Genomic DNA, 13,898 nt, shown 5'->3' with positions numbered 1-13,898 from the left:
TCTTTACTGGAAACACCCTGACAAACCCTGATCCACACTCAGGTAAAGGTGGCATCAATCAATAAAGGAGTTGCAAAGAATACTTCCATTATTTCAGCATAACCCCTTCTTTGGAAATAACGATTCCGTGCCTTTCATCATGTACCGGCTACTCAGAATTGAAGACAAAAGCTGTGAAAAGCAGACTTCCATAAATATCAAAGTAGAACCAGAGACCATCTTGTCCAGCATGTGTGTGTAGGGGGTGGGGTGGGGGGGTGTAATCAGAAAACCTTGGAAGATATCTGCTTTGAGGGAACAAAATCTCTTGACCTTGTGTCATGCAGGGTCTCAGCTCCCACTACCCGCACAAGAACGCAGGATATGGTGAGGCCAAAAAGGAACACCCAGGGAGCCATAGATAGGGGAGTCATACCACTATATTCTTGCTGGCGGCTGGGTTGGAGATACAGGAAGCAGGAGTCACACGATCTGCAACCTGCCGTCCACTTGTCTGCCAACCAACCTCACTTGCTAACTGCAATCCTCCTTGCTAGCGTAGCCATGGCAGTTATATCAGTGGCTAATGGCTAACAGGTAACAGCTGATGGCTAACTAGTCACAGCCGATGGCCATCTACTACCAGAGCCAGCAAATTTCCGCGTGAGGCCGAGAGCCTGGGAACTGCTCTCCTGGCTCTGTCCCCACACCTTGGCTTTGACTCTCCTTCTCCTATCCTACCTCCCTTCCCAGCTCACTCTTATGCACCAGAGAGGCCTCTGAAGGGATTCCATGGAGCACAGTTTGGAAACCACTGAAGTCCAATCCCCTTATTTCACAGCTGAGGCTCAAAGAGCTGCCGAGAACCTCATTAGTTAGGGACAGAACTGTGATTAGAAATGTCAGGTGATCAAATAAATTAGAGAATCCATCAGAAATAAAAATATTATAAATGGCTAATCAGTATAATTAAAGCAACTTTACTCAGAGTGATAGTTACCTTTAATTGTTAAGAGCAGTACAAGATGGCTGCCAAAGGTCATTAACAACACAAGAAGGTGTGCTCTGGTCAATGCCACGTGGAAGGTAAAATGTTGGTATTCTTTTTCCACCAGTGAGCGTTAGAATACCCCACCCCCTACCAAATATTCATTCCAGAAAAGAAACTATTATTGATCTTACATCTGCATATGAATTTATATTAGCATGTTGCTCCTCCCAGGGGTCAGTAATTACTAGGAAAAAACACTATGGATTTTTTTTCCCAGATAAAGGGGATGTTAGGCTGGTGGTGGAATATTTGGGATCTTTCTGAGCCCCTAAAAATTCCTTCACATAGACAACAGGTATCCAGAGATGTTTACCATTCAGCCATTAGGAAAATGTTTCTGCCCAGTGCTTGTAAGCAAATTCTGTTGTAAAAATATTGTCATTATAAAAAAACCAAAAAAAAACAAACAAAAGAAAACCAACTTAGTAATCTAGATAATTTGTACATGAAATGATTAAACAGATGGTTTATAAACAATATAAAATGCACTATATGAACCTTGGCCTAGCTGGTCTTTCTGATTTTCCATGATTTGAATGACTAAATTCAAATATTCCAGGAAAATCCATTTTTATTCTCAGTGCGAGTATGAGAATGCTGGATGCCAGGCCCTGTGCAATTGATTTCATGTGAGATAATATTTCAAAGTGTTGCTCCTCTGACTAAGGGATTTCTCGTGCTTATTAGGCATCTGTGTAATGTTTGGAATCTCCATGACAGGCTGTCATAGATTATGAGATATAGAACATTAAAGAACACAGTCTACTTTATCCTCTCCTTTTACTTTACAAATGAAGAAACAGAGGTCCAGGAAATGTGGAATGGCATGTCACACATCTCACTGAAGCACGCTGGGGATGCGGTGGGCCACAGGACGTCCATGCCAGACCCAACCCGCCTCCTTATCTCTGCCGTGTAGCAGAATCCCTCAGGAACCATGGAGCATTGTACCAGCATCTTTTATATTAGTGCTTCGTGTGACCAACACTGAGCCAAAAAGATGGGAAGCTCAGGTTGGCATCTGAACCAGGTTGGAGGAGTAGCCCCAAAGCCTAGTACTCTTTCACCAGCTGATGAAGTTACGGGAAAAGGTTGATTGTATGAGCCCCAAAGGCCTGCTTTAACAGATCCCTACCTGCATACGGTAGGAGTGAGTAAAAGCAAAAACTTGGTTCCAGCTTATTATTTGTCCTTGATTCTGTGGTATTGTTTCCTAGCAAGATGCTACTTTTTTTTTAATGATTAGATTATTTCATTTGTAGATAATTTGATCCTGTCTGTCTCTTTGCCCATGGATTTGGCACTATGTTTCAGTTTAGAGGCTAAGCTCACAGGCATTAAGACATCAAATCTCAGTGCCAATTCTTTTCCTTTTGAAAAACAGAACTTTAAAAAATCTCCTTCAAGCAAGTTCTGGTACTCTCAAGATTAGTTAAAAGCCCTACACAACATTTAGCCAATCTTTGTGTTACCCTGGTGACTAATAATTTGGTTAGCAACAACTGACCTGGCTCTTTGAGGTAGGCTGGCCCAGCTCTCAGCCTGTTGCCCACTGGAGCATGACCAGAGAAAGAGATTTTTAAATATTTTTGTATCACGGGCGCCTTTGGCACTCTAGCGAAATTGATTTTACTCAGAATATTTTCAAAAGTATAAAATAACAGAATTACAAAGGAAACTAATAATATTGATATATATTTATAAAAACACTTTAAAGCATGATATTATGTGTCCTTTTTAATTAACATACAAAATAACAAGTCTTAAGAATTACCCAAATTTCTAAGTCACATTGAGTGTGAACAATATTTCTAGATATCTGCAAACAACTTTAATGTTATATAAAAATACGTGTGATTTTGTTGGTTACCAAGTCACAGACACTACAGTGGTATTGGTTGTTGCTTATATTCAAAATTGAAGGAAATTCGAAATTTCAGTTAGAAACTAGTACAAATAAAGAGGTCATGTTTTTTCTCATTGAAATTCATGCAACCCACTGATTTTCATGCTTGGATCCACCGGGGTAGACTAGATTAAGAACTGTAGCTAAGCTAAGGCTTTATGAATCAACTGTGTTCTGTGTAACCTGAGGGACTCTTGGAATTGGACATTTTGCAAGTGGTTAAAGTTTTGGGTCCTTTTATAAGACTACCAAAGTATTTCATGAAGCATTTGTTTGCCACCCTTTCCCTTGTTTTATTTTGTTCCCAAAGTGCAGCCTCATCTCCACACAGCATGTTCCCCAAGCACAAGCTAGGACTACACCAGGAAATCAAGTGGAATACTTGATGAAGATGAAACAATTGCAAGTAAATAAAGGTTCTGTGACTTTAGAGGACTTAGAAACCCTGGCTGATGGGATATCTGCCTCTTCTTAACTCCCAGGATAACTTTGGTGGCTCTGGAGCCATAGAGATGACCTTCAAGGTTGTGGACAAGAGTAGGCGTCCTTGGAGCAATGGTTCGACACAGGGAAAAGAACTCTTCAGCAAGTCAGGGAGGGAGCATTAAAGTGACACAGAGATAGGGTAACAGGTTGTCTTGGGGCTGCTCAAAAGGAAACGTTTCTCCCAGTTCCTGATCTGAAGGCAGCTTTGGAGAAGGATAGCTGTTCATTTTTTAAAAACTTAATTGAGCTTAAGTTTTCCTCTCTTCTATCTCACTCTTGCCTTAGTCCTGACTTTCTTCTTTGGTGACTGTTGGTGCCACCTTTTTGCTTCCACTGATCCTGTCTCTATCCCACTCAATTACACCTGTGCAAAATCATGCTCAAAGTATCAGTGGTGAGAAAGAAAAGGAGTTCACATGTTAGAAGGGAGTAAATGCAAGGAGTGACAAAAAAACCCCAAATCAAAGAAACAAACAGCAAATAAATAAACGATAAAGACTTTAAAAAAAAAAAAAAATAACTGTCTGTGCTTGTCAATGGAGAGAAGATTGGGCTGGACGAAATTAAAGAGGTGTGAGTTTCTTGCTTAAAATCTATATGCAGCCATATTGTTGGAATTTATTTTTTTACACTAGACACTTAATTTTTAAGTATTTAAAAAGTGAAAGTAGGCAAAGCCTGCTATATGATGTTGTCATTATTAATATTACTAATATTACTAGCCATTATGACTTCACCTCATTTAGCTCATCTGATTTTTTCAATGAAATAGAATTTCTTTTTTTTAATCTTTTTTTTTTTTTTTTAATTGGGGAATATTGGGGAACAGTGTGTTTCTCCAGGGCCCATTAGCTCCAAGTCATTGTCCTTCAATCTAGTTGTGGAGGACACAGCTCAGCTCTAAGTCCAGTTGCCGTTTTCAATCTTAGTTGCAGGGGGCACAGCCCACCATCCTATGTGGGAATTGAACTGGCACCTTGTTGAGAGCTTGTGCTCTAACCAACTGAGCCATCCAGGTGCTCCTCCAGAAGCTCAGTTGCGGCTCGTTGTCTTCAATCTAGTTGTGAAGGGTGCAGCTCACTGGCCCATGTGGGAATCGAACCGGCAGCCCTGTTGTTCAGAGCTCACACTCTAACCCACTGAGCCATCTGGCTGCCCCAGATTCTTGAACTCAGTTTGTGGAATAGCAGTTATAGGTCTGTTTTCTCTTAAGTCTATGCTTTCTGCATCCATTGAACTTTTCCTTTATGGCTTTATTGCTGTCCCTATTTATCTGCTTTTCTACAGATTTTTTTTTTAATTAAATACTTGAAAGATCCTTGCATTTGCTGTCACCAATTTTAGCTTCTTGGTACCATTTATTACACACTGATAGTCTTTGATTACTTTATTTCCAAAGTAAATATGTCTCCCTCCCTTTTATTTTAATTGTTCCTCATTTCCTAAATTACATCTCTACTATTGCTACTAAGAACCTCACAAATCTTTGGACCTGACCCATTTTCTATTTTTGGTAACGCTCCCAGGACTGAAAGAAACATGTTGGTAAACCTGTCTGAGAACCACCACAGGCCAGACAACATGGGGAGTCTGTTCTTCCCCCAAAGGATTTAGCAATTCTTGACTCTAAATGATATGGGAAAATATGCAAAAACCTTCCATCCTAACTTCATTCTTGGTGCCCAACATTGGCTGCAGACATTCTGCATTTATGTATCTACTCTGTCCATGATGTTGGCACCATCAGAATATGTATTAAGAATTTTTTCCAAACAACCACCATCTGCATGCAAATATGATGCTATACCCACTCAAAATTTTTAAGAATTTGAGAATGAAAGATGACAATGACCTGTCATCATTTACTAGAAAGGATTCTGTTTTAAATTGAACCAAAGAAAAACCGCAGACTTTTGTCTCACAGCCAATATCTAAACATGTTTGGTTTCTGAGTGCCTCAAATTTCTTAAGTTAAAATACATTAATATATAAACCTATTCCTCAGCTGCCTTCTCACATACAAAGACGCAAACCACACTGAGCTACTCACCGAACAGTTTGTGAGTGGGTCCCTCATGCTGAAACGTGTTTTGCTTCTGTCCTCTCACCTATGCTCCAGCATTCGGCATTCAGCTCTCAGGACACTGTCATCAAGGTTGGGTGTGTCCTGCACTTCCTGGACTTAAAGGGCCTAGAATACGTCAGTCCTTGTCAAACACCCTGAAGAGGAAGTCCCAGCCCTGGACTTTCATCCCGTTTATTTCCTGAAAAAGCAAAGAACTGCTCCAGGTCCAGAAAGCTGGTGTGAGACGGTGAGAATGATTTCTGTCAATAGTTACAGGGCAGAAAACTGAGTTCCAAACCACCCAGCCTTGAGATAAAGCCCAGAAGCTATGATGTGTCCTGATAATTTGGATACTTTCAAGGCTGATATGGAGGGATGTATGTTCTTTCAGCATTCTGTATGAATCACGGGTTTTTGTTTGTTTATTGTATGATGCTTAAGCACATTGAGGTCTTTCGGTCCTGGGAGAGACTGCCCTCCTAGAGTCAGCTAGTTCCTAGAGATAGCAGACAACTTACTTGTGAGCACATTTTTGGTGTGAAAACCAACCAATCCCAGAGCCCAGCCCCCACACACCCCAGAGCTGTTATCTAAAGCTCATACACCAAGTCAATATTTCCCCTGCCCTAAATCACCCCAGAGCCAGGTACCAAACAATTAGGACCCACTTATGTAACTATGGCTGTAGTGGAAAACATCTAGAAAAAGGCTATCAGGGAGCAGGGCATACATTAACCACCTTTGGCAGTGGGAGCTAACTCAACCCGACTTTCACTCCCAGCCCAACAGGACCAAGAGACTAAGCTGTAAAATTAAGAAGGAGTTTTCTATGTTCACCCTCATACATTTTTTTTTTTAATCACTCAAGAGGATAAACAGAACTAGCAATCATCTATCAGCAACTTAGTTTTTTATTGCTTTCTCTGCACCTGTGGTCCCAGTTATTAATCCTTAGATTTCCATCTAATGGCCTGTTGTCTGGTGACAGCCATTTGCTGGGCATGGGCAGCCTTGCCCAGCCCCCAGTCCGAAAGGAGCTCCATCAGCAGAGCCAGTGGGAGACTTCAGAGCTTGCCCACCTGGGCAAGCTCCATTCATCTGCCCTGGGTGTGCAGGCTCCATTCAAAGTCCCCAGAATAACGAATGAGGGAAGGGGTAAAATGAGGGAAGAGAACTTGCCCCCCAACCAGAGTGGAGAGGAGGGGTCCTTAGTCAGGGACCACCATTCACACACTTAATAGTGTGCTCCCTTTAGCTTCTCCAAAGGAACTTTATCACTGGGAGTTACAACACTGAGCAGTAGCTACCGAGGGGCTACAATTTGACAAGACAACCCAGCATACTGAAAGATGTGTAGAGACAGATTATAAGCTGAGGTTAAAAACATGTCACTCAGAGTCCCCCCGGAGGGCTTCCCTGTCCTCAGAGGTTGTAGATCAATTTGGCTGGAGTCTTGGTTCCAATGCCTGGGGCATCTCAGTGTCTTTCCTCTGATTCTGCTGTTGATCTCAGTTCAGTCCCAACCTAGTTCAAAATGGAGAGATTGGCCTCCCTTGCCAGGTTCCACAAGAAATGCTCCCAACCCAAGCTTACCGTGGTCTTTGTGGTCCTAGTGAATATTGGTAAAACATTCCTCTACACTTGTTCCTCATGTGTGTCTCCCCCAGCAGACTGACTAGCTTTCCCATAGGCCTCTTGGACATCTGCTTAACAAAAATAGCTCCATCTCACAGACTGTTGTAACGACAGTGGGGGGTCCTGGATCAATCTAGAGTGAGAATTAGACTTTGGCTATTTGTTGAGCTTCTTATTAGAAGCGTGTTTAAATCTTCCAAAAAAAAAAAAAAAAGCCTCATTTTGGAGGTCAGAAACGGGGTTCTATCCGTGCTCTCTTGTCACAATCGTGCTGTGTAATAAATAGAAAACACTGTGGCTTCAAATGACACAGACTTTGTTTAATTTGAAAGTCTGTGGTTTAGCTGAGTGGTTCTTCTGGTCTTTCTGGCCTCACTTATGTGAAAGCAGGTCGCAGGTCGTCTACACAGCTCTACCAATCTTGTCTGGGCTTGGCAGGGAAGCAATTTTGGGCTGTGTTGGGCAGGTGGCTGGTTAAGGGCTGAAGCAATTTTTCATCAGCCAACAGTCAAAGCCAGGCTGTTCTCGGGGTATGCAGAGGATCCCAGAGAGTGAGTGTGACTCAGGCTTGGAACTGACACACCATCACTTCAGCCACCTTCAGCAGACTGAAGCCCATCAGTCACAAGCCAGCCCAGACTCTAGAGGGTGGGGGAGATTCCACTCCTTAATGGGAGGAGCTAAATGTCTCATTGCAAAGGGCATGGATACAGAACTGGGATCAGTGTTACATTTAATCCACTGCAATGATCAGGCAATATTGGTTGTTGATTGACTAGAGAGATAGGTGGAGGAAGGACACTGGAGGGCGTGGCTGATATACGTGATCCTCTCCCTTTCCCTAATTCAGCCTCAGGGGACATGGAACTTCAGCAAGACTGAGGTTAGGGAGAAATATAAGAGGAATAAAATTCACAGGAGAGTCTAGGTATAGAATTGGAGATAGGGTCATTCTCCCCTCTGACCCTACATCACACCCTACACTTACTCTGCTGAAGAACACAGCAAAGCATACCTCCCCCAGGGTGGATGGCAGGGGAGGAGGAAGCAGCAGAGCAGGTTTCCTAAGGTTTCCTAGGCTGTGGCTGGCAAGGGCTCCTTGGCAAGGAGGCCAGAGCTGGCCAACTTGAGTAAATTTGTCCTTGCTCTTGTGAAAACACACTGAGCCCCCTGAGTTCCAGAAATGGTCCAGGGAGCCTGGGAGGAGGAAACTGTGTTCCTGTTAGAGCAAGAGGGAGAAGAACCTTGTAGCATGGAATTAATACAGAGGGTGCCAGAAAGTATACACATTTAAGAAAGGAAAAAAACTGTATTAAAATTGTAATAATATATATCAACAACAAAAGATGACTACAAGTCACGTGGTTACCATCAGCATCCGGACACGTCTGATTATGGCAAACTACTGCTTGAGCAATGTTGACGAAAGTGTTCGCTTGCATACATTTTTTGGCAACCCCTGGTATTAACATCACCTTACTTGTATTTATAGGTTGATGAGAACTACACATAGTGCAGCATCTGAAAGAAGGTATACTATACTTATTTTCTAAAAAAATATTGGTGCCGAAGGCATCCTTTTGAGTGCTCTCTCCTCAGGGTTGTCTCTGGCCATATGTTTCTGATCTGTACTCATTCTCTTTCTTCTTTTTCTGGCCACCAGCCTGAGTTACTGTTTGACCTCTCAGACCCCAATCTTCCTGCTTCCTGTCCCAGTCTATGCTCTAGAGCTTTTGCCTTCCTGACGAGGGCTCTCAACAGATAGAAAACCTGCAATGGACTCCTTGGGGCCTGGCCTGGAAACCACTCCACTTCACCCCAACTGCCTTATTTTGGGCAGCCTCCGAGGGAGTCAACAACATGAGTACACATTTATTAAGTGCTTATAAGCAGATGTTGAGTATTGGTAAGCTAGTAAGAAACAGGAGCTCAAATGTAAAAGAGGTTAAGGGCAATTCAAAACTTGCCTTGGAAATTTCTTGAGTAACAGAAAAATGCAAAGAATTGGAAACAGCACAAACATCTGCCGATAAGGATCTGGTTAAATACCTTATGGTAATATAGGCTCACACTTAGAGGATTTACCATCTGCCAGGGGCTATTCTAAGTGCTTTACAGATAGTAATTTATTTAATCATTATAGAGATCCTTTGAGGTAGATATGTATTATTTTGATCCTTATAATACATATAAGGAAACTGAGACACAGGGTGGTTAAATGACTTACCCAAAGTCACGTGGTTAGTAGTGGCATACCTGGGATTCATCTGACTCCAATTATTCCATGTTTAATTACTGTGCTACACTGCCACTCAACCCGGACAATGGGATACAAATCTTCCAAAAAAATGGAGATAGAGCATAAAACATTTAGTTGTATGCACTGACTTACAGGTTGCAAAAGAATAAGTGTGATTCCAGTTTGGTATGCAAATAAGACAAAAAGGTCTAGACACATATGTGTCTAATCAGACAATAGCATATTTCTGAAAGTTGGGGTTATGGAGGACTCACTTTCTAGGCTGTACATTTCTATATGATTTTAATACTGGAAAACAAAACAAAACATGTCTTGCTTTAGAAACCAAATAAGACAATTTTTTTTTAAAGAATAACAATTATTCTAACTTTAATTTTTAAAAAGGAAGAACTGAGAAGTAAAATGGTGATAGCAATCCTTGCTCCCATCTCCATGACTTCATACAATGCTGTTCCTTCTCCCTTTATGTTGGCCCAGCTGATTTTCATTAATCTCCAATGTCCAGCTTATGTCATTTTCCCTGAACACAGTAGTACTCTCTTGCCGTTGGACTGCTACTATCCTTTGATTCACTTATCCTGTTATGTTGAAATTATTCGTTTAGTGGTCCACCTCCCACACTACTCAGTGAGCTCCTTATAACAAAGCACATGGAGAAAAGTAAGTGTTCATTAAATCTTTGCTTTCATTAGATTGAGTTCAGCACTACTGAGAAAGTGACCTCATTAGCTAATTCCTTTCCCTTCACAAGACAGGGAACATTGCTTATGGGTAGGCCTATGTCCTCAGCTCTCAGGAAGCAGAGTTCATAACACTGAGAGGGAAGATAAGTGTGACCTTCTGGGCAGGAACTCTAAAATGGGAAACAGCTCATATGCACTTGGAACTCTCTGACACTCTGATAAAAATGACCTTGACAAGCAGGAAACTGAGTAGGAATCAGAAGAATCCCAAGGGACCACTTAGAGAACTTTCTTGGAGATTTGTTGGTAAAAAAGATATAAATAGATGAAGTAAAGAGTGTTGGGTCCAGGGATAAAATCAAATGGTGGCCTAATGCTGGGAATAAATTTGGGAAAGCCGGAGTCTAAAATGAACCAAGTTCTGCAACGTTTGACAAAAAATATCTAAGAGAATTTTTCACTATATCCAAAGCAAGAGGAATGAATGTAAAGGGACAGCACCTGGGCTTGGGGCCGCTGGCCCGTGTTCTGATGACAAAGTGAGCAGGAGGGCTTGGTCAAGCTGCTGGCTTCTGGGGCTGAGCAAGTCAGGCAGGGTGGCTGGCTGCTGCTCGTGAGCCGCTTCTTCAAAGCGCTTTGCTCCCACAACCAGCTGCAACATGGGGACTCGTCTCGACACATTGTCCCAAAGTCGTCCCACATCTGAGAACTGGACAAAGTCTAGTCCTTGGCCTGTTTTTGCTGACTGAGGACCGGGGCTGTCTCTGCTGCCATTTCAGCCTGTGAGAGCCACGGACAGTATTTACAAGACAGGACCTCACCTCCACCAATAACCCTCCGAGAAAAATGTAGAAGCAATCGCATTCTAGCTAAATTACTTTTATTCTTAGTCCTTGGTTGCTGCAGTGATTAGTTTCCTTAATTTCCATACCTCTCCAAAGCTGGAAGATACATTTCTAAAGTCTTTCTTAATGTATATGTGTATATATCTCTCTATATATCTCTATCTATCTATCTAGATAGATAGATAGATATAGATATACACAATTTTTAAAAATTTTACTGTACCTTTGCACAAAGCCTCAGGATGGAAAAAAACAACCTCCCATTTAGACACTAATGGGTATTTTAAACTGTAGCAGAGCAGTGGCATACACAGGTATTGTTATTGTTAATAGCCAGCCTAATTTATAGCATCTAAAGGAACATTTACGCTCAGTTTGTACTAATTATATTGTGGCTTTTAAAATTGCTTAAGATTAGCTTTTTACCACTTCCTGCTTCATAAAAATTACCTAATTTTTAAATTGAAGTCCAAATGGTCATAATTAACTTATTTTATATATACAAGCCAGCCGTGTATTCAATGAGCTAGGGCTGAATTTTCATTGTGCATGTGTAAGTTTCATATATATTAATTTAAAATCTCCAGGTGTTAATGGAGAATAAAAATGAAATAAAATACATTAATTTGCATAAAACTAATTAGCGTAAATTTACTTTTCAACTAATTAATAACCAAGTCATCCTACAACCATGATCTATGGCTTTAACTTCCAATAAAAAGTATAAGAACAAGGATATTTTACACATGCAGATTAATCCAAATTACCTTATATCTTCTTTTGATCACCTATGTTAATATTCATGTGCCATTACTTACATTTCCTAAGCTCATCTAGGACCAGTCTTAAGGATTTCAATTAAAATGCACACTAGAATGTCTCCTATAAAATCGCTTTATTCACCAGGCAAAATATGAGTGGCATTTTTACATATATAAATAAAGTGCCACTGCAAGATTTATTTGCCTTTTCCACCTTGGTTATATTTTCATGTTATAAATCATAGATTTACAATTACTTCCTATAAATCACTGCCAGGTTATGGAGATGGAATCTTAGAGAGAAAACAAAAGCCCTCCAAATGGTTATTTATCGTGATTCCTTCTGCAGCAAGAACTGAGGAACTGGGGGATGGGCACTGAAGGAGAGGGAGCTTTCTCTTTACTCTATTTCTTTTTGCATACTTGGAATTTTATATGATGTGCTTGCATCAGTTATTCAAAAGTATAAACTAATTTTTTTAAAAAGCTATTGCAACCCCCGGGAAGGAGGGCACACAGTGTATAAAGCCTATTTACTAGGAACTTACGTTCAGTCACCAGCCCTCTGTGTACTTGACAATCTTTGCTTGTTGTCTTCTTACTTAAATTATTTAACCCCTTAGTCAGCTTTTCCCACAACTCTTCTGAAAAATTTCTCTGGAAAAATCGTTCTTTCTTTCATTTTGCTTCTCTGTAGCATTTTGCACAATTGGTAATTCATTGCTGTCTGTTCATTCATCCTCTCAAGTGAAATTGTCTGTGGCATCCTCCTTGAGCCCGGCATTATGAGGAATAAAATACGGAACCAGCTCCCTTCTTGCAAGGAGCTCAATGTAATGAAGGGAGGTTATATTACATTGTGATAGATTATATCAAAGAGGTCTTTACAGAATAAAAAATGTGATGGAAATTCCAAAGAGATACCCAGCTCAGCCTAGTTGGGGAAGAGGAAAATGTCAGAAAACGCTGGCAAGTGATGGTCACACTTGCTGATGCACGTATTAGTTGTCTGTGTATAAATAAGACGGTGTGTATTTGTGTATTCAGAGAATTAGAAATCCCTCAAGAGTGTTTTGAGCACAAAATTTGTGTAAGACCTTATAGTTAATGAGGCTAGAGAGACACTCAGAAGCCAGACACGGGAAGCCTTGGGTGCCATGTTTTAATATTAACCCAGAGGTAACTGGAGCCACATAGGAGTCTTTTCCCATGTAATATTTTAAGCACACTTGTGATTGTTAGATGTGCATTTTAGACTGATCACTATGACGTCAGTAAGGAGACTCTACAGAAGGTTGAGATAAGAATCAGGAAGGGTGGAAGTCTGTTGCCAGGACCCGAGGGACAAATGGTAAGGACTTAATAACATGGAGAAGAAGGGGAAGAGTTTTAAAATGGAGCCAGGAGAACTTGGTGATGGATTAGATTGGATTGGATTGGATTGGGAGTAAACAATGAAGAAGTGTGAGAATGGAGAATGAAGCCCAGGCTTCTGGTATCCTCCAAGGATTCCTTTCTCTGTGACCTCCGAGGGAGACACTATAGGGCAGGCATTACTAGTATAGAATTTGGAGTATGAGAAATGTGGGTTCAAAAGTTTGTTACCTTGTACATTAGTTTACCAATTTGGGGGGAAATTTTTAACCTCTTTAAGCTTTAGTTTCCTGATATGCAAAATAGAAGAAATAATACCATATACTTAATAGCTAAGTGTACATAATAAATGTTCAATAAACACTACCTGCTATTATTACTGTTATTATCATTTCAATTTATTGTTTGCATAATAAATTAGGCATTATTAAAGATGATTATATATCATACATATAAAACACTGAAAAACACAACTGTTGTAATTTAAAAACTTGCAAAACTAACATGACTATTTTACTCACCAAACAATTTAGAATTCTCAAGGAGTTTTAGCTATTGCATTTTCTTCTTTCACTAAATTTTCCATTAACAGGCTGAGGCATTTTGTATAACTTTATTGTTCTTGGAATTCAAAGATGCCCATTTTTTAAAAAATAGGCCTTACTGCATCTAAATATCTGAAAATTTTACTTGAGACATTATTAGGATTTTGAAAACAAGTACATTGATTTAAAAAATTATCTCTAAATTACAGACAACTTGCAAGTTCAATATACAGAATTTTTTTCAATGCCTTAATACTTTAGTATTTCCTACAAACAAGGATGTTCTCCAACAAAAACACAATACAACC

General features: G+C 40.4%; 1 protein-coding gene across 3 annotated transcripts in view; it reads right to left on the bottom strand.

Moving 5' to 3' along the window:
* Window positions 1-5,628, bottom strand: part of NOSTRIN (nitric oxide synthase trafficking) — a 52,334-nt gene extending 46,706 nt beyond the window's left edge. For 2 of the 3 annotated variants that reach the window (XM_019727368.3, XM_019727369.3), the window contains exon 1: window positions 5,473-5,628. In XM_019727368.3, coding sequence (XP_019582927.3) covers window positions 5,473-5,499 — 27 coding nt within the window. In that variant the 5' untranslated portion in view covers window positions 5,500-5,628. The remainder of the gene's footprint in view (window positions 1-5,472) is intronic. The other variant, XM_019727370.3, reaches the window with a different exon arrangement.
* Window positions 5,629-13,898: the final 8,270 nt, after the last annotated feature.

Source organism: Rhinolophus sinicus, chromosome 17, assembly GCF_057876585.1.
Source record: "Rhinolophus sinicus isolate RSI-liver-muscle chromosome 17, RSI-T2T, whole genome shotgun sequence".
In the NCBI taxonomy this organism is placed as follows: domain Eukaryota; kingdom Metazoa; phylum Chordata; class Mammalia; order Chiroptera; family Rhinolophidae; genus Rhinolophus; species Rhinolophus sinicus.
This window is presented reverse-complemented; position numbering and strand designations above follow the sequence as displayed.